General features: G+C 41.1%; 1 protein-coding gene and 2 long non-coding RNA genes across 4 annotated transcripts in view; 1 reads left to right on the top strand and 2 right to left on the bottom strand.

Moving 5' to 3' along the window:
* On the bottom strand, positions 1–10,416 carry LOC122966388. The gene is made up of 5 exons (XR_006398387.1): positions 10,333–10,416; positions 2,896–2,966; positions 2,606–2,767; positions 1,825–2,024; positions 1–878 (listed from the first exon to the last, which is right to left on the bottom strand). It is a non-coding gene; the product is annotated as an uncharacterized LOC122966388 (long non-coding RNA).
* LOC122966385 (C1q-related factor) lies at positions 10,302–25,374 on the top strand. Its single transcript, XM_044330560.1, has 2 exons — positions 10,302–11,124; positions 23,419–25,374. Exons 1-2 carry the CDS (start codon positions 10,516–10,518, stop codon positions 23,596–23,598), a joined length of 789 nt encoding a protein of 262 aa, XP_044186495.1. The 5' UTR covers positions 10,302–10,515; the 3' UTR covers positions 23,599–25,374.
* The window catches only part of LOC122966386, a 53,986-nt gene continuing 51,799 nt past the window's right edge, over positions 23,472–25,658 (bottom strand). For both annotated transcript variants that reach the window (XR_006398385.1, XR_006398382.1), the window contains one exon: positions 23,472–23,594. This is a non-coding gene — a long non-coding RNA (uncharacterized LOC122966386). The remainder of the gene's footprint in view (positions 23,595–25,658) is intronic.

Raw genomic sequence — 25,658 nt, forward strand, 5'->3', positions numbered from 1 at the left:
CTCCACCTCTCATGCACTCGATCTGTCTTTCCTCCACCTCTCTCTCTCTCTCTCTCTCTCTCTCTCTCTCAGTCTCACGGGAGAAATTTGGAACGTTTTTTGGATCCAGCTGTGTTGTCAGGCGGTCAGCTCACACACGCATCTCAGAAGATTTCGCTGGAAAATATGCTCGTCCAGATGAAAACATTATTTTTTTTTTTTTCTTAGAGGAAGAAAATAAGCAGAGACATACAAAGACTCACAAGGTCAAGGTCAGCAGTTACTGTGCAGAAGATGTTGTGTCTTACACGGACTTGCATATACAAACCCTAGCACAGCTGTGAACACTCTCGCACTGTCCGCAGGCTGCAGTAAAAGCAAACACAAAAATATAAATCCACACTTTAATGTAAACCTTGTAAATATACACGCCGTGTTTACCACACTTATTTTTTAATCATTAATAATAAATGTGTGCCCAAACGTGGAGATAAAGCATCACTAATCATGGGTTTCTCATTATTTCAAGATGTGCTCTCCCTGCTCCCAATTCCATATTAATGATTTTCTTATTAATGAAGTTTTATACTGTATTCTTGCCTCCTTAAAGACTATATGATATATAAATGAGCTAGGAGACAAGCCTGCGGTGTGACATGGGAGCCTAAGGGACAGGAACTTCATCAGAGTTCATCAGAAATTCCCTCCACGTTGCACATGACTCATTGAGAGGACTTCATATACATAAATACATACTTATTGCATAATACTTAATGCCGTGTGGATGGTCTGTGCCGTGAGACGGAGGCTGCGGGGCGGGGTGGGTAGCTGGCTTGGGGTCGGAGGTTGGAGGTCGGGGGCTCACGGGTGCTTGGCAGCGAGAGGGGAGAGGGTGGATGCTGGGGGAGAGAGGGGAGGAGTGAGGATGACTCCATATGACATCTCACTGTAGAGGCGACAGAGTTTTTATATGGCATATTATTAATGCTGTGAATATGTTTTCATACTCATTCATTTTTATTCTATTTTTTTAGATAGATAGATAGATAGATAGATAGATAGATAGTCGACATCTGATTACACTGTATTAGTCCCTCTTTCCCGATGAGGAGATGCTTTTCCAGCACCTTTATTGCTTCTACCCCAAAACACACACACACATGCGCACACACACACACACACACACCTCCCGACTTCCTCCTGCAGGCTCAATGGGCTCACAGTGAAATATGCAGTGATTTCATTATGCATCTGTTTCCCATATAGAGCCTTGACCTTTTGTGAAATTTTGTTGCTGCTGAGCTATTCGAGACATGCAATTATTACCTTATAACTTAGTGATTTTAATATTAATATCACTACAAGGCAATGCATTCATCATTTTTGCACAATTTACAGTAATTTTCAGGTTCACAGTGTTGAGTTATTTAAAGATGGGGGGCAACGCAGAAAGACAAAACAAAGCATAGCTTGAGGAATGAACATTAAGAACCTGGACTGAAGCTAAATATGTGAATACATTTTTTGTGGAAGTGCCTCTCTGGACTATGGAGTACTGTTTCCATCATGCATCAGAGTAAGTATGTTAGTCGTACAAGAGAAATCAAGAAAATGACTGAATCAGTGCATCTCTGTATTGGATGCTTATGATAATCACACCACTGAGAACATAGCTTCAGTTATCATTGTATTGCTGGTGCACTTCACTCTATTAGCATCTGTAGCATCTTATTTCACCTGTGATTTTTACACAAACACCTTCTTAAACACTAGATTATAAAAAAAAAAACAACCCTAAAAAAACATCTCACTCCTAACACTCTTCATCTCCTCTCTTCATTTCACCTTTGGGAAAGTTATCTATTCCACAGAAGCTTCATCCACTTCCCCAAGCACAGAATATTCCTCTGTGGTTTCTCTGCCCGCAGCCCCGCCATGCTGGGAGCAAGACCAGGCCACCGAGAGCCTCTGCAGGACTCCAGCTGAGGTTTTGACAGCCTCTTGTCTTCAGTGCCTGGATGAAGGAAACCACCCTGGGACCTCCCCTGGGTCAGACGAGAAGAGAGAGAACAAAATACAGAAAGAAAGAAAGAGTAGAACGAAAAAATCTTCACTTATCTACACCGAATATCGCTTAAAGTGACAACACTCTCTACACAACAAATTCCACAGTGATGTGTTTGTTCAGTAACAGTTATTTAATAAGTTGCTTGTATATAAAGTGTTGAGAGTGTGAGTTAAAAAAAAACTTGATTAGAGACTGCTCTTACTCTCTCAGGGTTAAATAAACAATTTAATTATGACTTTTTTTGCGCTGCATTTTAATCTGTGTGTGAAAACTGTGTATTTACAACACACATGCAAATGAAAACAGCTCACTTTCGCGACTAAATCAGAGCCCTTGAAGCAATTTGAAGGGTCAAGTGAGAAAAGCAAGGGAAAGATAAAACAGCAGCAAAACACATTTTATATAATAAATTTTACAGTACAAGAGAAAACTGAGAGTAAAAAGAAATTCCTATATGCGTATTACACTGTTGGATGTGGGTTGTGAATGGTTCAAAACTCAAAGAGCAGACAGTACCGTACGCTGCAAACAGTGTATCCGAAGATATAAAATCCTGACCTCTCTTATAAGGCAGGATTGAAATCAGATGCAAGTGGAGGAGGAAGGCAGAGAGGAGAGCGACGTGAAGTGTTTTAGGCGAGGAGATGGGTTTTCGGTTCACGCTGTGAGTGACACTGCAGTCCTGGCTGAGGTGGAAAGGTCATCCCATCATTTGGAGACCTGGAGGGAGAGGAGTCAAGACCGAGTGAAGCCACAACCAGCTCGCTGCGGGCGAAGCAGACCGAGGGAGCGCACACATGAATCACACACACACATAGTACACCACATCAACACATTCATTATGATACCTGGATGCATTAGCCAGCCCTGCAGCGGGTCAGTCTGCTGCAACGTCTGCGATGTCTCACTTCTCTTCGTTCTGCAGATTGGAGAGTTACAGTTAAACAACAATTTCCCTGGAGCTCGGCTGCTCACTCAAGGAAAAAAAAGACAACGTGTAAACAGAGACTAAAGATCAAGCTGTGTTCATGGGTGACAAAATTCAGCTACCCCAAGCTGCTTCACTAAATTGTCTGTACAGTATCCTACTCCTTGTTTATAAGCATGCCGGTGTAATCAGCTCGTAAATATTTCATAGTCTTGCATACGGAGCATGCAAGTATAATCAGCTCATTGCACTATAAAATGCATGCAATAAGGCTGATGTGACTGCACATGTGACATAACATGCAAAGTGGTTACAACATAGTGTAATCACTTTGGTATCAGGATATACCTTGCAAACATAAGCCCCAAAAACATGAAGGAACAGCAGACCGGCTAGCCTTTTAATGGATGAGCTGTGGTCGGCAAAGTCACTTATTATGTCTTGTAAAAATGCAACGCTGTCACATGCTTTGGTAAACAGGGCAAACGTCAGGCTTGATAGAACCACGGCTGCTGTAGTGAGGAGGAACACATGGCCTGAGGGTATTCTGTGTGTGTGTGTGTGTGTGTGTGTGTGTGTGTGTGTGTGTTGCTCATTTCCTCTGGAGTCATGTCCTTCACTATTTCTGCATTCACCTGGATATTCTGTGCATTATAGTGCGCGTCAGCAAGAAATCACTGAGGCAGAGAAGGCTTAAAACAAATACATATTAATTTTCTCAGCACATATATATATATATATATAAAAACAAGTCCTCCCCAGACTCAAAGATTGCCCTCTTTCTCCCTTCTTTCTGTCATGAACAAAAGCACAAAAACATGCACACACACACACACACACATACGCACACTTATTCCAGACACTTTGCAGAAGCTGTGGGCAATTCCCCTCCAAACTCAGTCTTTTTCCTTTCCCATTTTCCTTTAAATGCACAAATGCACCATCTCCCCTTCACTCACCATCTTCAATTTTGACTTCCTCTGCCTTGCCTTCTTTGTTTTGAAGCCCCCCTCCCTCCCTTCTCCTCCCTTCCCCATCTCCAAACCACCTCAGTGGGTGCCAAGCAGTCACAGCAGTGGCTTGATCCTGGCACTTATGAAAGGAGCTCTTTGATAACCCTTGGCCAGGAGCAACACAAGGGAAGCAATCAGAGACACAAACTCAACTAGAGATGAGGCATCTACTCTGTTTGCTTGTGTGTTTGTGATGTTTTGTTTCTTTGACCTGTTAAACTTTCCTCCTGGAAAAAAAAATGTTCCATGTTTTGTGGTTTTCCCTTGTGCACTTCTGAAACTCTTAGAAACACGTTTGTTCTGCCTCCCCATCTCTTTGTAACCAGGGAGAACAACAAAGTGATTAAAAGCTTTTGAGGTCTGTTTGGATGTGGCTGATGCTTTGACACAGTGCTGCTGAGGTTGTGGTTTCCTGTTCTTGTCTTGTCCTCACATCCGCTCACTTATTTTATTTCAAAAGCTTTTACTCTCATCATAGTCTTATCAGCAGCACTGTACAATCATCTAAGCTCTCTTTTAATTAAACAATTAATATAAAAGAAGATTGCAGGACATTTAAAGGAATATTCCATTGTTGTATAATGTACTGGAGGTCTTGTAGTATAGATTATTATTTATATTGCTAACACTAATATTTTACTCACAAATGTAGCTGCTTTGTTGTCATTTTGCAATTTTTTAAAATGATTGTATTCCATGTGCTGCCTGTACGTTTGAGTGGTGCTCAGCTATGGAATAGATTTTAGAGCCTGACATGTCAGTGGTTGAGTTTGAATCAATAATTTGTTGAAACGGACTCGAGACCAAGTGGCCAAGACTGAAAAAAAAAAACTGTGAACTATTATTTATTTATTTTACTTAAGGTATCAGTAGTTGGTAACATACTGTAGGTCTTTTTGTTTAAAACATGGATTAAACTAATGATTTAATTGTTTGTCTGAAACCAATAGAGAATATACGTATATGTTGAGAAAAATACTTACTTAACCTTTAAGATTTCATCTTTAAGATTGAAAGTATACTTTAAAGTATAAAGTCAACCGTCCTGTTGGTCCAGTGATGGCAGCAGACAGACATGTGCTTCCTCCGTGACACATAGTGTCGCCAACCGCTTCTTGTCACCTGTCAGCACTGAACTCCACTGGGGAATAACCACTAACCCTCGCTCCACTCCCCCACTGTGCAGGCGTGACAACCAACCAATAGGAGTCGCTATTGCAGCAACAAGGCTGAGAACCAACGTCTTTCTCATCTGCCAACAATGCCAAATGTGTTCACTGGAACGTATCACATCCCCGGTGCCGAGACTGGGGATCGACTCTTTACTCTTTGCGATGCCCTTGCATCACCCATGCAGCCTCCTAATAGTCTTTAAAATCTGACATCTAGAAGACGTTGCAGATTCAAAGTCTGCCTTTGCCATGTGCAGCTACTTAGAGCTCCAAAACATGTCACACTATTAAAACATGTTTCACCGTGACTGTCATCGACACTCATGGATTCTTTCCCAACATGCTCCAACAAATCAAGCAAAACAAACCAGCTCCGCCGATATAAAGCTCAACTGTCATGGCAGTTACCTCCCTCTCCATGTTGAACTTCTTGCTTCACTTCTGCCTCTCTATTGCTTGTCTCCCCATCTTTCTCATCTCTCTTTCATCGCTATCGCTCTCTGTTTGTCCTCTCCGGTGTGCATTGATCTCTGTGGTTCAGAGATTTAGAGATTTGGGGCACAGTGATCTGACTGGCAGTTACAGCCAGCAGGTGTGAAGAACAAACAATGGCCCCCTAAACAAACCCCAAAACCAATTTAGGGCTTGTGTGCTTCCTCATATAGGTAAACTCCATGTCTGTTATGAAGAATAAAATAAAACAGGCAAATATGCATTGCAGCCACACCTGGCTTGCCAGTTATTTGGGTATGTCTCACAGACTCTGCTCAGTGATAAATTAGACAACCAACTGGTAATGCCATAAGTTTACAACTGAAGTTTAATGATGATGAAGAGACAGAAATCCAGCAAAATAACTGGTGATATGTCAAGTATAGCGGTGACAAATAGTCAGGCATCCTGCTCATTGATCCATCTCAATCCGTCACCAGAGCTCAGTCCAGCTCAGGCACAAACAGTCATATCTATGCCAGGAATAGGCAATCATGACACATAGAAAGCCAAGAGTCTGTAGATTTTTTTTCCAACCAATGAATACAGCAGCTGATTTCACTGATTAGCACAAGTTTAAACAGACAGGTGGAACTGATTAGTTTAAAAATCTGGTGGACGGAAAACTGCCAATTTATCAAAAAAAATGTGTTAATTCCATATCAAATAATACTGTAGAAAAGGATTACACTGAATTACTGCACCTTCACAGCATTCACACAAGTAAAAAGTAGAACAGCTACAACTATATGTCTTCTAATTAATTTAAAATCTATTACTGTCAAAGAGCACCAGATACTTTGCAGACATGATGGTAAGAGACTGATAATTTAGATGTTTGTGACCTTGAATTGCACATCATTGGATTGTGCGTGGTGTTATGCTACCAGCTGTATTGGCTTCAGTTTTATGATTCAAAGCCAGAGATGTCAGTGCAGTAAAATCCCCTCCTCTCCTTTCGAGGCTAATATCAACACATGACAGTTGACACTTCGCAATGACATGTACATTGCATATTTTCTCTATATTGATGTCCATTTTGTGTTCTGAACCGTTTCATATGATGACTATGTTTGCTTGCCATCTGCAAACTTTGTCATTTGCTTTCTTGCTTTACCATTCATCACTCTAAGGGATGAAAATGTCAAACAAATGACATCACTGCTGCATATAGATTTTTTTTCTCCCAACCAGGACCCTTAATTTGATAAAAACCATTAAATCAATACCTAAAAAAAGACACCAATAGGAAATAGTGTCAGCGCATTCAGGTGGAGAAACGGGGTTATTGACACAGGGGAAAAGCAAAGAGGGGAATACTGGCGGGCCTGTTCGCCTAAACAGGGACACTCAAACACTAATAGATTTCATATTTGCAAACAAACCTGATCGAGCCACAAAAATATAATTTAGTTGGTGGTTTGCCTGATCATAACATGATACTAATTGTAAGAAAACTTGCAAGAAAGAAACGTCTAGCTGGGTATTTTAACAACAATCACAAAGCATTAAAACTTGATATTCCTCTTAAGAATCTGACTGAATTTGAGAATGAATTAATGAGAGTTAGTAGGGATGAGGTTCTACAACACGACCAAATGACTGAACGCTCTAATAAATTGATGTCCAGCATTGGTCGTATTATTGACAAGTTTATTAAATTAACACAAAAAGCCACAGAGAAGCATACAGCTCCCGTGGCTAACTGACACTGTACTGTCAGTTTATGAAGTGAAGAGGTTATGCTCTAAAGACCTTCCTCAAAACTCGAAATGACATTGACTTGCAAATATTTAAAGGGCTACGAAATCGAGTAGTTAGGGAACTGCGCATTTCAAAACCAAATGATGACATTCAAGTCCTATCAGAGGCTAAAGGAAATGGTAATATTATCTGGAAACAACTAAATAGTTTAATAAAACCGAAGACCAATGTCACCCACAAATATGAACTTAAAGTTGGGCAAGATGAAGATGAAGATGATGTGAACTCATTTGACATCAGGGAAGTTGACTAATAAGTTGTCTTGAAAGCTATTAATGATTTAAACACCACTTTCACTAAGGATATATATATAACCTAGATACTGTACTCCTAAAGCAGCATTCTGGTTCAGCCCTTTACTTCTTATTAATGTTTCCATCGAAACTGGGCATTTCCCATATGGATGGATAAATGCCTTGGTAAAGTCTATTTTAAAATCCAGGGACGCTGAAGAGATTAGCAACTACAGACCAATTAATCTTCTTCCAGTCTTGTCTAAAGTGCTAGAGAAGGTTGTCTCAGAACGACCGATACATTACTTGGAGGTAAATTATTATTTGCACCCTCTACAGTTCAGTTTCAGACGTAGCCATTACACAGAGACATCTACTTATTTACTATTAGAAAACATAAAACAGTCAACTGATAAATTAAATGTAGTAGGCGCAGTGTTCCTGGATTTAAAAGGCATTTGATACCGTAAATCACAACACATTCATTTATTAGTTTGACTCATATTTAAAGGGTTGTGAACAGTGTGTTGTGATTAATAACATCGAGTCTGTTTTTGCAAAATTTAAACAGGAATCCCCCAAGGAACTATGCTGGGGCCCATCCTTTTCAGTTTGTATATTAACAACTTGCCAGAAATATTCCCTGCTATAAGCCTTCAGATGTACATTGACGATACAGTCGTCCATGTATCTGGCAAAACCTGTGACGTTGTTGCAGATAACTCACCAAAACTTAGAAAAAGTATCAGGTTGGCTTGATACCTCCTGTTTGACACTAAGAAACACTAAGAAAACAAAGTCTATCTGTTTTTCTATTAAAAAGTCTACCTGCAACAGAATCCTTGAGTGTCAGAATCAAAGGTGATTCTCTGTTAAATCTTGAAAGTCACACTGAAAAGATTTGTAAAACGATTAAGGCTAACCTTGGCTGTTTTCAAAATGATAAACTGCTTGACATTCGACTGTGCCTTGTTGTTTCTAAATTCAATGATATTCTCACATCTGTCCTATGGTTTAACTACTTGGTCCCAGGCCAACCAAACCAAGATTTGATTACAACCAGTAATCAAATCCAGAGTGTCTGTACAATCAGGCCTTGAAAAACTTGGGACAAAAAACAAATAAGTTACCATCATTGCCGCATTTTAAGTAAATACAAGTTTTTAAGTTTTGCAAACTTTATTGATTTTCATTATTTAAATGTTTAAATATTTAAATGGACTTTCTTCTCCGCCTTTCTGCATCAAGAGACAACAGAGCTGCAGCAGATCCACCGGAGCAGCTTCAAGTGACAACTGTAAAGTTTCATTCTGCAAAACATCTTTTGCTCAGAAAAGCTTTTTCTGTGAAAGGAGCAAAGTCCAGGAACTCGCCACCTGATCAGTTGAAATTTAGTCTAGTTTTTTTGTAGCTATGTTACTGCTAAATGTGTGTTTTACTTTCTTTTTACCTCACTGTTTTAATCTCTTACTTTCACAAAAGCCCTTCTAGGGACAGGTGTTGCATTAGCATCCGCTATAAACACTAGCAGTGTCTATGTACACTGTATCTGTCCCATCAAAAAACCATAAATAAAAAATAAACTAAATAACAGCAGAAGAGCATCAATTTTGGTGGCCCTGAAAGAGGGACGCTGGCTGTCTTTAACCTTAAAAAGTCTCTTTGAATGACATACTGCCAAAATTATTTCAAAAAGTTCTCAAACAGTTCTTCTACATGTGTGGTTGTGTGTTTTATTTGTGTTACACAGTTCAGATTATTGGCCTGTGAGTTCATTCTTGGCATTAAGTTTTGTAATTAGCACCTTTTTTTTATTTGACAGGCTGTTAGCATTTCCTGGCATAGCAGATTTAAGTGCTGTCTTGTGTCTGTGCACATATATGCATGAATCTCTAGAACCCACCTCCAGGAAAAGAAAAAAAAAAGATTGACTTTCCACAGCTCCATCTTTATTTTTAGAGGCTGGATGCTGATGAGAGAGACGAGAAAGCAAGGGAGTGAGAAACGGCATCAAAAGTGGGGAAAACGAGGGAGAGCAAGGAAAAGTAAAAAAAAAAAAAAAAAAGAGAGAGGGATGAAAGAAGGGGAGCAAGATGGTCAAGGGGGGTTGTGTTGGTTCCTCGGTGGTTCAGGAGAGTGGCAGAAAGGAATGCAATGTGATGAGAGTCCTTCGTCTGAGTGAGCCGGAGAGAGAGAAGGGGACGTAACCACACCAACCTCTCACTCGATGGGGGAGCAGAGGGGCGGGGGGCCGTGGGGGGGTGGTGGTGGTGGGGGGAGGCTCTGCTGCTACTGCCGTATAAAAAGCCAAGCCTGAGAATCCGGCACCACAAACTCACCACACATACACACACGCACACACACACACACATACACAGATCCAGTCGCTGCTCTGTATCTCTCACACTCACCCACTCTCACCATTTTCTCTCTCTCTCTCTCTCTCTCTCTCTCTCTCTGTGTGTCTCGCTCCCTCTGTCTCTCACTCCATTCCTCTGGGCTCTGCATCCTTCTTGCTTCTTCTCACAAGTCAGATTGTGTTTGTAAGTACGCACTGAATGTCTCCCTGTGTATGCTTGGGTTTCCTTAAGTCTTTTTGTATGTGTGAGTGACTGGTTGCCTACTTTAGTGTGACTGAGCGGAGCAGTGAGGTGTATCAAGTGTATGTGGGTCTCTGTCTCACCCTCACACACTCTCCACTCCTCTTGCAACTCTTCTCGGGATCTCTGGATCCCTTTCCTCGGTGACAGGCTCCCCACACCAACCAGTCACCATTTCCGCCCCCGGGAGACCCACGCTGGCAGCGCAGCCCCTTCCCCGACTCAGCATCGGGAGGAAGACCCTGGTGGCGGCTGCCGTAGGGGTTATGCTGGTCCTGGTGCTGGTGGTGCTCATACCAGTGCTCGTCAGCTCTGTGGGTACAGATGCCAGTCACTATGAGATGCTGGGCACCTGTCGTATGGTGTGCGACCCCTACCTGAACAAGGGCACTCCGGCCAGCAGCACCAGCTCCACCGGTCTCCAGGCTGAGGCAGAGGCGTTGAGCGACCACAGCAATGTGCTTCCACCTTCCACTTTACTGCAGGGCCCACAGGGGAAGCCTGGCAGGCCAGGCAAGCCCGGACCACCTGGACCACCGGGAGAACCTGGGCCACCTGGACCAGCGGGCCCTCCTGGTGACAGAGGGGATCAGGGAAGGACTGGGATTTTGGGTCTTGGGGGGGACGGAGCTATCAGCACGGCCACCTACAGCACGGTGCCTCGGGTGGCCTTCTATGCAGGGCTTAAGAACCCCCACGAAGGCTACGAGATCCTCAAGTTTGACGACGTGGTCACCAACCTAGGCAACAACTATGATGGCATTTCAGGCAAGTTCATCTGCAGCATACCGGGCACATACTTCTTCATCTACCATGTGCTGATGAGAGGAGGGGACGGCACCAGCATGTGGGCAGACCTTTGCAAAAACGGCCAGGTTAGTGGTTTGAAACTTTTTTCTGTGAGTTTTCTATCCTGAGTAAAACGCACACCTGATTCCTCTGATGCTCACTCTCCTCCTCTCCCCGCTTGTGTCCTCTATTGTGTCTCTCTTAAAAAAAATCCCTCCATTGGAAGCTGTTTTTTTTTTATATATATATATAAAGCCCGTGAATTAAAAAAAAGTGACATTGTGAGGCAAGTGTGCGCATCTGCCGTGTGCCTCCAAAGCCCAGAGCGCACAGCTGTGGCACCCAGCGCGCCTGGAGATAAAGATGTGTTGACTGGTTGCAAACCGCGTCCCCTCTTCGCCTGATGCGTCCTGACATTGCCGCGCCCCGCGATCCAAAGGACGGTCACAGTTTGGGCTGAGCAGAGGGTCCGTGTCGTTCTTTATGCCTTTTTTAAAAGCAGTCGCCGTGCCCTTTTTATTTTATTCTGTGAATTGTGATTAATATATGGTAATTTAATGGCAGTTTGTGCCGGAGTGCTGACTTACGCTGGAGTGATGATGATGAAAACGAAATTTCTGGAGTTTCAAATATCTGAAAGCTTAGAGAATGAATGTAAGACGCGGTTGCCAGGCATTTCCTTTTGTTTTATCATTATAAGTCATTATTGTTTAGTTTTCTCACACATCATCATCACCGTCATCATTAATTATTATTATATACTGTTTCGAAGTGTACACACCCAATTACTTTTCGTTAAATCACTCATATAACATTTAGCGTGAACTTTGGTGTCTGCGCTGCAGGAGTGAAGGGAAATATTAGAAATTATGGCTAAAAATATTTGACCATACCTGTTTGTACACTGGATTATGTTGACTGTCCGCCGCTGCATCCATCTTTCTTTTGCAGTCGTTTTAAATGCATTGGGACGTCTACGTGATCTATTTTGGGCTTCTTTGATGTATCGTTTTAATGGGGCTCTAATTTTATTTCGCGCCCCGGAGGGTCCTCTCAGGTTGGGTAATGTGTGCCAGTGTAGTTTACAGCCTTCCGATCAGCCGTCAGATCTCTTATCTTCAAAGTGGCTCTGAAAAACGGTTTGCCTGCACAAAAAAAAAAAAAAGGAAAAAAGATGGATGTTACACTACAGTTATTGCATTTATTGTTTGCTCACAGCTGCTGCAACTGTGCCACACAGTTTTCTTGCCTGTATCATGACAAACATTTAACATACAGATGTGTTCATGTAAAGAAAACAGATCAGCAAAGAAGCAAGCTAAGTTTGGAAAAAGATGCTACAGTATCAAGTTTGTCATTTTTTAATTTTTTTTGCAGCTTTCACATTGGATACTGTAATTTCAGCCATCAGTGGACATTCAGAATTTCAATAGCTACTTTATAAATGCTTACTCAAGTTAAATTCTCTGTTAAAGTGTAACATATGATAAGAAACCACAAGAAAGTAGAGGTTAAGGTGTTGCCGGCATTTCATTTCACACATTGACATGCTTTTCTTTATTTATAACTGTATGGTTCACAAGCTTAGCTGCACCATATTTCTTTACACCATCATCTTTGTTCAAAAAGTCATAGAAATTCATTAATGTAACAAGAAATGCTGTCGGTGACAAGACATTTTTTTTTTCTCACTCAAAGTTGACGAGAGAATACATGAATAGTTTACTGTATTTCAGCTTCCTCTACACTCATAACCACACAGCTCTGCAATGAGATGAAATAAATAATAAATATGACTAAAAATCCACCAAATCTGATCCTACAGCTGTCATATGACATCATGGCTCAGCAGCCTCTCAGATCTATTTCACATTCACATCATAATACTGGCATTTATGATAATAAAAGATCTAAAATTTGGTTAATTTTCATTTACACACTTTTTAATACTCCCCCTCCCCCAAGTTGTATATTTAAAATTAAACATGCCAATTAATAAGCACAGAGTTTGATTAAAGCAGGAAGCTGTTAGGGTCTAAACCTTACAAGTGCTGAGACCATGATATGTGCAGATTAGAGATATATTAGTAGTTGGCACCGGCTCAGTGGCTTGAACCTGCACACTCACCAGGCAGCTAGAGGTTAATTCTTTTACCCTCGCCAAGTTCACACCCGGCAAGAAAAAGAGAGTTACAGCAATCGCTTTCTATATATAAGGTCTCACTCAACAGTAATGTTTATGGGTGGGCGTAAAAGCATTGATATATAATAGGGGAAGAAGAACATATGTTCCTATAAAACGCCTTCTGTTCCCGCTTCATTGTGCTCCCAAGAGGAGGGTGTGGAGGTACTTAAGTTAGATGCACAAAATGTGCATCTCCAGAGACTCGTGTAATGTTTATAAAGTGGTAACTGCTTCTCTTCCTCTGTCTTCCTCTGTGCTATGCACAGCTTATACATAAATGTGTAGTTGACTCACTGTGGTGTTTATTAGTTTGTGTGCTTGGCTGATGGAGAAGGCCCCAGAGCCTTAGTCTGTGCAAATGACTGTGAATGGTTATAAATGTTAGGCCAAGTTATGCTACATCATTGATGAAGTGCTGTGAGTCGAACTGAAGCTCCTACAGTCACACTGGTGCTTTCCTCAGCTCATTAAGGCTGCAAAAAGCTACACTGTGTGTTGGGACAGGGGAGGCCAGGGAATTGCAGACAATCCTAGTATTTTATCATCTTTTGGCTGTAGTGAAGTGGTGGGTTTCCAGGCCCTGCAGTGCTGTTTCACCCCAGCATGTGCTCCTCCCACTCCAGGGGTTCTTACAAGCTGTCTAACATCAACATCCACGGGTTACTTTATTTCTTCTCCCCATCTTCTTCTTCCTCTTTTCTCTTGGTGAAGAAACACAGCATTGTCCCCAGAACTTTGACACTTTTTTGAGCTAGACCAAAAAAAGTGAGCTTCCTGGAAAACAAACAAATAAGAAATCTATTTTTAGCACAGCACATTTCATCTGCTTCCTCTCTGCACACTCTTCTGGCTTCTTCATCGCCTGTTTTTTTACTCATGTGCCAAATATTCCAACCAATCCTAAACTTCCCCCAGTAAATCAATGCTTTGCTTTAACTTGAATATGTCTTGACAGAGGAGGCAGTGACAATGAAGACAAATTCATTGGACGCTGTAGAATGGGGGGAGAGAAAGAAAAGAGGACATAGTTATTGTGCTATTGTGCCATCCAGTCTATTTAATTGTAATTAAAAAGCTTGAACCAGATCCAGGATGTGTTTGCGCTTCTCCTCTCCGTTCCCTTCTTAATATTGTTATTAATCCGCAAAACCGTTTCAGAGTTAATTAAAAGCAATGACTTCAGCGTCAGTCTCTCAAGAGGACCATAGTGAATAATCACTCTGTCTCCTCCTTTAATAAGCTTCAACGTCCTTCGTGCACATGGCTCTTCCTAGCAATTACCACTGCAGTCTCCTTCTCACATACACACACACTCGCACATGCTCACACACACGCGTATGTTCATGCTTGCCCCCCCACACACACCACACACACCCCCACCCTCCTAACCCGCTGCCTCAACCCACCCCAACTGTGCACTGCCCTCCATCTCTCCTCTATGTCGGGCCTACAGGAGCTCACCTTTCTAAAAGTGCAGAAAGTTTTCAACCTAAAAGGAAAACTTGTGCAGCAGAAGAGTACCCGGATTGCGATATCACAGAATCGATTTGCTAACACACAGTGCCATCAATATTCTTCATTGCTCTCAAGTGATGCATTGCACTATGACAGATTCAGTTAGAGCATCCCATTCCTTTTCTTAGATTTTGTTTTTGTGCTCACCTCGCTTCAAGGAAGGAAAGATTCTTTTTTTCTTCTTCTTTTCTCCACCCTACAGTGTTGCTCAAGTTAGCTCAGTTGCGTGTCATTTTGTCCCTGTCAAACCAATCGCCTCAGTCTGCCCATGAAGACACCTCCGGGGGGTCTTCAGCTCTGGTGCACATGGAGACTGTTTATCCTATTGCTGTGTATCCAGGTGAAACCCACGCATTGTGTGCTTCACATGTGGTGTCAGTCCCGACATTAAACATAGGGAGCTGAGCCATCTGGATGAAGGACTGCTCTGTTTGATGTGACTATTGACATATTGACAATATGCTCTAAAAGAAAAGGTGTGAATGACAAAAACAGATTCCATTCAATATATTTTCACTCAGGTTGGGTTGTGGTCTGTGTTGATTTTTTTCCCCTACAAGTTAAAAACTGACATATTTTAATATTTATTGGTCTCAAAATTAAAGTAAAAAAAAAAAATGTGAGCAACCATTACAAGCAGTAGACACATCTACAATCTTATTATTCAGTACTGTGACACCCAGATACAGCAATACTTAGACTTGATTGATTTAACATTCTGGTAATGTTCTGACCTGCTATTCTTCATCATGGTCTGACTTCAGCACTGAGAGGCCTCTGTGTGTCTGCCTGGTGTAACAGAGAGACTCTGTCTGAAATAGACAGGCAGGGTTTGAGAGAGCCACCCTCTGTCCCTCAGCCTCTTTGCCTTTGGTATTGATCTCCTTATGTACGTGTGTCTCTTTCCTTTTTTTTTCTTCTTTTTGACAGACCCATTTTTTTTCCTTGTGATGTATACCGAGGCACTTCTTCTATAATCAGCCAGAGAGGTAGTGGAGGCGGACCTTTGGCCTTGATCTGCTGTGTAATTGGACATTGGATTTGACACTCTGCCGAGTGGAACATTAGAGCTAGCCTAATTAGGTGCGAGGGCTATTAAATGAAGATTGGCCCATGTTGTTAGGAAATACCACACAGATTGGAAATGTCAAGATGACATCGGGCTGTCATCTGCTAGCACAGGGAAGAAAATCTATCATTTATTGGTGAAGTTTCAAAACTTGCTTGAAAACGGCCCACTCCTCGCCTGTAATAATTCGATTACTTCAAAACATTTTACATTGAGACCCTCAAATTGAGAACCATTAGAACCTACCAGCACACACTCCCTGTGCTGGCATCTCACATTAAGTAGCTCATGAAATACTGCTATAATGTCCCATATGTACTGTGAGACCAAAAACATATGGTCTAAAATAGGCTATGGATTGTCTCCTGTGGCTGGCTGACTCAAGGATGCTATGGTGTTGACTCACAAGGCTTCTTCATTATAATGAGGGCCATATGGGAGATAGACAAGTGCCCCTGGCCCTCTTATGCAAACATCTCTCTCTCCTTAGCTCCCCATGCCCCTGACATTTAGCCATCCCCCCCGAAATTCAGTCGTCAGTGATACCCACAATTATCCTCTCTCAGTCAATGGCTTTAAATGACTCACAGTCTGCTACATAACTCAATGTGTTTAACCGCCCCACCCCACCCCCACCCCACCTAAAATGAATATGGTAAGACATCAACAATCACCCCAGTAAGAGAGGATGAATCGGCTACTGTATAAAAAATACATATCACAGCAAGGCTGACAGCCTGCTTCTCATCCAACACTTACACAGAAAATTACTTTGCCTCATTTTAGAGGAGTGCTTTAAAAAAAAAAATAAAAAAATGAAAAAGGAAAATCTTAAACCATGATGCACGGTGCCTCAAGGTTAATAGGAAGCACGCTGAAAAAACAGGCTTAGTGTGAACAAAGGTTGAAAATTTTCCAGCAAAAGTCTCTTTTCACACAATGCTGCGAGCAATGATTGCAGTTTTTTTTGGTGTTGGGACTCCAGGCAGACAGCGCTGTCTACCTCAGTAATTAACTGAGCGTGATGAGTCAGACACAAGAAAGAAAAGAGTGGCTGGATTGCAGGTCAAAGTTGATGCCTCTTTTTTCCATCACTTTTTTTTTTTTTTTTTTCTCCCCCCCACCCCCCTTGTCAAGCCTCTTTCAGTGGCTCTTTCAGGAGAAGCTGTCTTGATGTCATCCTCTTTGTTGCCTCTGCTGAATTGCGATGCTGTTGTTCCGGCCCCCTTTTTTTCCTGCAGCGTTTTGGATCATGTATCGGTGGTACACGGGATAAACTAATGAACTAATACCTGACACCAGACTCACCTCTTAGCAGTACTGTAAGCAATTTCATAAACAGCGAGAGGTTTGTGCAGTTAAGTCATCCAGTTTCAAAGGAGGCTGAGCAGGTACAAAGAGAACAGCTGGTGAAATTAATTCAGGAGGCCTTTTTCTACTCTCCTCTGACAGATGGCAAATCTCCTGTTACCATTTCATTCCTCTTATCATGTTTTCACTTAGGACCCTCCGACAAAATAAACCCGTAACACATGGGAGACCCCACGCTTTCTGACAACAATTCTCTTGCAGCCCATCGTGGCTTCCTGTTCTCATTATTTGAGTAAAATTGCCTCTCGTGTGTATACGTGTGTGCACGGAGATGCATGTGAATGAATGTATATGTCTCTCTGTCACTGTGTTTGTGTGTGTGTGTGTGTGTGTGTGTGTGTGGTGCAGTCAAATGTTGGACCGGGCTCAACAGCGGTGGCACGCTATCTAAGCTGCTATTAAGCATGCGGTTCACGGCTGGAATGTTCAAACACAATTAGATGGCAGTACACTTTGATTTAAAGAGGACCAATAGACTCGTTGATCCAAAATGGAGGCTCAACATCAAGTCAACAAATCCCAGTCGGAGAAGCCTGGAGACATGTCCTTGTCACGGTGACAAAGCCTCTTGTAAGATCATTGTCCCAGCGAGACGTTACAGGCTCCTCCTACACCAGACATAACAGATACACAGCGGACTTCAAACTTTCATGATTTTAATATAAACAGTATTTTAATAAAGGTTTAGAACAGAAGCTTAGAGGTACTGTAACGCACAGCCAACCATCCAATACTGCAAACTACAGCTGCTGAATACAAACTGCCTTTTAAATAAAAGCTTATTGTAAAAGAAATCCCACTTTATTGAGGAGCAGGGACAGTCAGTATTTTAAAACGTACCATAAATTCTTCTTATAGAGCAGATGCTTCACATAAACACAGTCATTATTGATTACTGTGACGTTCATACTCACAGTCATACAGTGAACGAGTTGAAACAACCCACACTTCACTTTTCCGGGCGCGCATCATCTATTAAGCCCGAGCTCAGACTTGAATTTTCTGTGTCTCCACTCAGAATATTATTCAATCAAAGCCATCACGTTGACGATATGACGGATGCAAACACGCACGAGCAGCCACAAGGAAGACAACATCGCCTGACACCTCATTTACCATCACTAGAGCTGGCGCTTACGGCCTCATGCTTTGTTTGTCTTGTCAAAGTTCCTCTACATATTCTGTGTCAAGGTCACGCGCTGCCAGTTGGCTGTTTGTCCTGCTCATCTCTCGCTATACATCTGCCGTACCCTGCATTTGAACCTCTAGCTCATATCCCTAACAAGTGCCTTGTGTGCAGTAGAGACAAAAAAAAAAAAAAAAAAAGAAAGCAAGCAAGCTCCGATAGGAACTCCCTGATCATTATTTCAAAAATAGTCAGAGGTTTTATTCATGCATGCTTATCATTGAAAGCAAACGGGGGAGGCAGTTAGTCTCAGATGGGGATAAAAAACCATTCGAGCATAGAAACAAAACAAAAATAATATTATTGTGGAAGTATAAGGGTCTCAGGGAAGTTTACTTTCACCAGGGCTTTGTTCGTTCTGTCTCTGCTAAAGGAAAATGTGATATTTGTATAGTATTGTCCTCCTCCTCCCCCCCCCAATGTCCATGCTCTTGAGGATATCTTAAATTTAGATCCTTAAAGAGCAAATGAAGAGGATAATTTAAGCTATATTACACATCCGTGACATTGCCAGAGGTTCCCAGGTTCTGTGTGAACACCTGCAAAATAAATATTTTGATAAAGTTTCATTAAAATCCCTGCTGACAAATCCTACCGAGCCATCATCACCCATTCCCCCACCAAGCCAAAGCGGTAACCCTCTAATAAGATGGTGTTGACTTAGCTCACTGGGGGCACATCATATAATATTAATATGCACTGGACGCCGGCGTCAGAATCAGAACAGGAGGCTTTGTTTGCACATCGATATGAGCTGCGCTAGATTTAATCAGGAGGATAAACAATAAGAAAAGTACAATATTCCATATATTACTCCTGCATCTTAAAACCTCTCCTCAGAATTTCATTATCCAGATTAGCCTTTACATCACTTGCACATTTCATACCAATGTGACTTCCATTGCGCATACATTATATATATTGTTAAAAAGTTAAAGACGAACCTTCTCTTCTCAACTCCGTCTGTCTCATCTTTCCGTTACTAATTAGAAACCACACCTCTGCCGGGTGATTTTGTAGATATAGCAAAGTTTACCTTGCTCATTACGCAGCCCGAGGAAGGTCATTAGGACTAAAATGTTGCTGTTAATAATAATAATTCTTTGAACAAATGTTACTCTAAGTGCTGTGTCCGTGCTCGATGTTCTTTTAAATCCATCTAGCTCACTATAAAAGTCTTGTATATCCCTTTTCTTCTTCAAGTTTTTTTTTTTTTAAATCACCGACAATAGTGTTGTTAAGAAGGCTGAGGAAGAGCCAACCTTGCTCCATAATTCAATGCCGCGAGCTGAAGGTAATGCAAAGAACAGTTCTTCTCTCTTTGAAAATCATTCAGAGAATTGAGCGTCTGATGGGCTGCAGGAGGACTTCAGAAGAAATCCAGCTCAATATTGGCCTGAACATAATAATTCAAGTGAAAAGGGGGAGAAAAATGCCATTAAAATTCCAACATTTTTATTAGAATTAAACTTTTGAGAAATATTTTGCAGCCCGTCCTGTATTTACTGTTGACTCATATAAAATCAATGCCACATATTAATAATAGCAGCTGTCATAAAGCAGCTGAATAGTTGTTGTTCTTTTTTTTGACACAGAGAAACACTGCGGCAACACTTGATATGTTGACTTTTGGGGGATATTAGCAGAATTGCTGTCCCCTCCTATATGACAGTTAAGATAAGCCTTGTAAAGACATGCTGAGTAATGCAATGTTACCTTGAATTCTGTAGGCAGGTTCAAAATAAAGTGTTACAGATACAGCACCTTAACACCTCAATGCTTTTTACAGCAGAGATGCAGGAAAGTCTTTGATTTCATGTGTCTGTCGTTGTGATGCTCAGGGGTATAACACCTAAGACTCCTGCATGTTTCTCTTAAAGACTGCTCTTCTTTCACTCACAGGCTTTTTTTATTCTTACAGCATTTACAGCTTTAAAATATACAATTATATGTATCATGTAACAGTGATTCAAACAGTCGGATATCTAGTTCATGAAAGCTTTACTGTACATTTTCTATTTTAATAAGACTTTGCGCCTCTGCACATCCTCTGCATGCTTTAATGTTTCCAATAACAGGTTGTTTGACTGAAAAGAAGATGAGCTAAAGCTTTAGCATTAGCAGTGATAGCTACTATGGCAGAAAAGACAAAAGGAAGAACAACTTTAATGGAACTGATTGACACAGAAAATTCAAAACTAAGAAGAAAAACTAACAAACAAACATGCATGTTGTTTATTGAATGGATTCTTTAAATAAATCACTGATGTGATTTCAACTGTGCAAAGAAAAATATAGTTTATGATTTTTAATATGTTTAAATGTCAAGAGAACCTGTTCCAGGCACCCTGTTAATTTTGGCAACAGTGATGCTCTCTGTGCAGGAGATCTCTGTCAGTAGCTGGCCTCTCCTCACATTTGTAAATATGCCTGTTGTGTGTACTCCTTAAATAGGCCAACTAATTATTGGGCATCCTCTATGCCGCCTGTTGGGCCAGCTTGTCGACACCCGCTCGAAAAGCCCCGATTTAAAGCTGTGTGGACAAACACTGAGCCAAGGCAAGGGCCACAATGGACTTTGGAGACCCGATAATGAGCCTCAAGAAAACACTTCAAATGCACGTAAACTATTGATTTTGATTCAACTTTACTGACCAAACTAAGTGACTAATTGCCTTATTTAACCAGTGGCTACTTTAAAGGATGTACTGTACAGTGCTTTCTTTTTTTTTTTCATCTCAAGAGAAAATAATGATCCTCTCGTTCGATTCTTTTCCATTTCAGTTACGTCTGATGCAGTTCTCCTTGTTAGTAGCTGTTTAATAGCGCTGAGATACAATGCAGACTGAAGTATTTTGTTGTTTCGGCTCTGTGCAATAGCACCTTGGATTTAAAATGAAACAATACCTATTAGATTAAAGTGGTGACTTTCAGTTTTAATATAAGATCCATATTGGGTGAGTAGTTTGGGAACTGTAACCCCTCTTATAGCCAATTTTAGGTAACCAAAGTTAGCATAAATGCAAATACAGATGATGTTTAGTTCAAGACCCTTTGCAGTCAATTACTGTCTGCAGTCTATGACCCATAGACATCAGTAGACACTTGGTATCTTCCCTCGTGATGCATATGCCAAGCTTGGGCTGCAGCCAAATTCACTTCTTGTTTGTTTTGGGGGGATTTTTGCCTTCAGCCTGGTCTGCAGAAATGGATTATAAGTTGAAATGAGATCAAGTGACTGACTTGACAAATCAAGAACATCCCCGCTGTTTGGCCGAAAGGAGCTCCTCGGTTGTCTGTGTGTTTAGGATCATTGTCCTGCAGTGTTGCCATACATCCCGACAAGTCCTGCACTCTTCAGCCACTGTGCAGCTTATAGTTATTGTTTAATTATATGTAATATGTGGAGGAAAAACGACACGAAAATATTTCATGTGACTGTCCAAACACTTCCAGACTGCACTGGAATAAGGAGGTTACAGTTCATGACTGTTGTGCAGAATCATATTTAATTAGGCCTGGTGGCTCAGCAGACAAAGGCACACACTGTATGCTGGTATTCAGGCGATGACCTTCACTATATGTCACAGCTGATATCTCCTAACTTTCTACTCACTCTCTTTACTTTTCATTTAGCAAAGACTACAAACAGATGTCTTAAAAATCGTACTTCGGATATAAATTTACCGATAACGCGAACAATTAATCTACCGCTGTATTAGTCTCTCTCTCTTTCTCTCGTTCACAAACACACGCTCATCGTTCATGTTCATTGTTCGACACAGCTATTGTTCAGCACCTGTTTGGTATTGCAGTTACACCTTCTTCACGAGAGAGAGAGAGAGAGAGAGAGAGAGAGAGAGAGGGAGAGAGAGAAAGAGAAAGAGAGAGAGAGAGAGCATGTTTGCAGTGGAGGTCTTAATTAGCCAGGACAGGTTATTTAGAAACTGCTCCAAATGTCCTATAGCTGGCAGAACACACATGCACACACACACACACACACACACACACACACACACACACACACAAATACACATAGACAAACAAAGGAAAACATAAAGGTTTTTTTTATCATGCAAACTCACTCTAGTGATTCTTAATTCCTCACTATGCATTATCAAATGTCTTCTTATATTCAGTAGGTGTCCTTCATTGATTTCTCTGTTAAGTTCATCCTGTTGTTCAGTTTCTGAGGTGTTCTCTGTCTGTGGACCTCTTGTTCCCAGGCTGAATGTTTGGTCCTCTGTGAAAGACCACTGACTTGATTGAAACCATAAATCTGCTTGACAGAATGGCCTGAGATTTGACTGACCCTCTGGTTGCTCCTGTAGGTTTAATATCAATTGAGAGAAATATTTGTGCCGTTGTTATATCCTATAACTTGTTTAACTTCAAAATGAAAAAAAAAATAAAAAAAAATCTTGAAATGTAATATTGTAAAAGTTATAAAAATTGTTTTTATTTGGCTGTCCCCAAAAACATCCTCTTGTGATTTAACAGCACTGTGATTTTCCAGATTAGTGACATTACCTCTGCCAAGAAAATAATATTTTTATGTTTTGTTTGAATGGTTTTAGTCTTGTTTGTTGTCTTAATAGTTAATTACGTAATTTAGTTAATTAATAATATTTAATGGAATATCTCAAATCCCAGTTTTGGTGTGTATCTAAATCAAGTTGTTAAGCACTGAGATGGGTATTTTTGAACATTTTGAAAACATTCACTATTTTTTAATAAACTTACGCACTTACTTGAACCAAAAATAAATCATTAAATTAAAAACTATCATGATTTTCTGTCATTATGTGTATTTTCATGTAGATCTTGAACATATTAAGATAACAAATGTGGATACGTGACCTCTTTCTAGCTCTAAATACTTTTTAATGAGTCTCTAAAATGGCAATAATGAATATTTGTCTACCTATGAAAGTAGTATATGTGTAGTAGTTGTGTTAGAAAAACTAAACTAATTAATCCAATGTCATAAAAAGTACTTAAGCTAACACGCCTACCCGCTCTCCTGCCTGTTCGTCTTGTCCCTGTCCCTTTAGGTTCGAGCCAGCGCCATCGCCCAAGACGCTGACCAGAACTATGACTACGCCTCCAACAGCGTCATCCTCCATCTGGACGCAGGGGATGAGGTTTACATCAAACTGGACGGAGGCAAAGCCCATGGAGGCAACAACAACAAGTACAGCACCTTCTCTGGCTTCATCCTCTACGCAGACTGAGAAAAAGACAGACACAGAGACAGTCAGGACAGGAAGAGATTGAGAGAAAGAGTTGTATGACGGAAAAAGGGGGGATAAGGGTGTGTGTGTTAAAAGCCGGAATGCTTTCTAGTTTTCCTAATTCTCTCCATCATCACGGACACCTCTGCTTCGTATCCATCAGCCAAGACATCCAGGCTCTGTAGCCGAGCCTGGATGCGAAAACCTCCTGAGGACACACTGAGAGGGGCTGGGCGGGAGGCGTAGGAGGAGTGGGACGTGGGGTGGAGGTGGGCTGGTTTTCAGCGCTCTCCGCCACAGTGCAAACGTGTCAGAAGCTCCTCGCTTTCAGTGTCTCTCCTCTTCAGCCCCGCTCCATTGCACAGAAATCTCAACAACAAAAACGAAAAAACCCTGCAAAAGCGGATGATCTCACCTCTTCTCTCCACAGTGGCAACAGTCAGCTGTACTGTCAAGTGGACTCGATTGACTGAAATTCGTAGTGTTGTTCCGTGCAATTTTCCTTAGATTGTGTTTTTATTTCGTAGACATGCGTAATATTCTACACAAATGAGATTAAAAAAAAAAAAAAAAAAAAAGAGAGAATATATTTGTCCCTTGTGAAGATATCCTGTTTGACTGAGCGACCGGATTTGTGAGATGTTATTTGTGATGCAGCTAAGAGATCTAACAACTGGAAAAAGAAATCTTTAACTCAAGGCTGTCACTGTTTCATGGCAGTGGGTGTTTTTTCCTTCATCGCCGGGTACAGCAAGGTAACTATATATTGTTCATGTGGAGAATAACAATACATTCTGCACTGTACCTTCCAATATATCTTAAAAAAAAAAAAAAAAAAAGGGAAACATCTCATATAAACAATACCCTTTCCACAAACCACCTCCCTCTGTTCACACACACATACACACACAATGTCCTGCTGCTGTTTGGATTAAAAGTAGAGTTCAAATTGTCTCTTCGATGTTCTAGTTTTATGTAAATGCTCCACTCGGCACAACCAGCCATGTGATGCAGCAAAGACTTCAGGTTCTGAAGTAACCTAGTTGAAGAACGCCCGTTCTTTTCTTCTTCTTCTCTGCTGTGCCAACCTTCAAGCCTTCTTGCACAGTAGAAAAATCTTGCTTCTGAAGCGGGAGGGCGAGTGAGAGAAAGTCACACACAAAAAAAAAAAAAAAAAAGACAGAGGAAGAGTCAGAAGTGAGTGAGAGATGGTGGGAGGGTAGAGGGGGCGTCAAGGCGCAGTAACAGTGAGTGGGCAATTTTTCTGTTTCAGTGTCTCTGAGCTTCACTGGATGTCATCCATTCATTAGCTGCATATTCACTGACACACAGGCATTATGGTAATATTTACTCAACATGGCGGCCTGACAGCTTGCTTGAGAATGAAATTGATTGGGTGAGTGACTTGGCCTATTATGACTGCACGTTTGTGTGTATGCGTGTGTGCGTGCCTGTGTGTGTGTTTGTTTGCACGTGTGAGTATGTATGTATGTATGTATGTATGTATGTATGTATCTGTGCGTACCAGTGAGTGTCTGCATTTTAGCATGTGCTGTGCCATAGCTACATCGTTCTTTTCAGAGTTATTCTGTGCTACAGCCAATGACAGATATTTTACTCAGCAGCCAATGAGATTGTGCTCTGTAGGGTGGGGAGTCTCTATAGATATGATGAGAAGAACAAACAGCTTGTAAATGAAATCTATGACATGTTTGTCTATCTTATCTTTTGGAATTGTTGAATACATTTAAATAATAAATGGGATTTTTTGAGTCACTTGTCTCAAGAGAATTCTTGCATCCCAAATAACTCTAATTAGGGGAAAATTATATGTAAAGGATCTCATTTGCTCTGTGAGACTAACTAACTACAGTGCAAACAACATGACTTGAATTGTGTGTTTCTTGTTCTGTTTAAACTAAGAAATTTTAACAATGGCCTGTCAGTGCAAATATTAAAAAGATCCTGTCAGAGAGTCCCTCATCTCTCTCTTCTCTCCAAAAAGTCAAACCCTTAAAGTATATTTAGGGTGATGGGTATTAAAGGAAAGATGTTTCTGT

Source organism: Thunnus albacares, chromosome 17 (assembly GCF_914725855.1).
Source record: "Thunnus albacares chromosome 17, fThuAlb1.1, whole genome shotgun sequence".
NCBI classification, from domain to species: Eukaryota; Metazoa; Chordata; class Actinopteri; order Scombriformes; family Scombridae; genus Thunnus; species Thunnus albacares.

What these genes read in the sequence shown, in the direction of transcription:
- LOC122966385 (XM_044330560.1), top strand. Translation starts at nt 10,516, where the DNA reads ATGCTGGTCCTGGTGCTGGTGGTGCTCATACCAGTGCTCGTCAGCTCT. An exon ending in ACCTTTGCAAAAACGGCCAG is followed by an intron (nt 11,125 to 23,418) that starts GTTAGTGGTTTG and finishes CTGTCCCTTTAG; the next exon opens with GTTCGAGCCAGCGCCATCGC.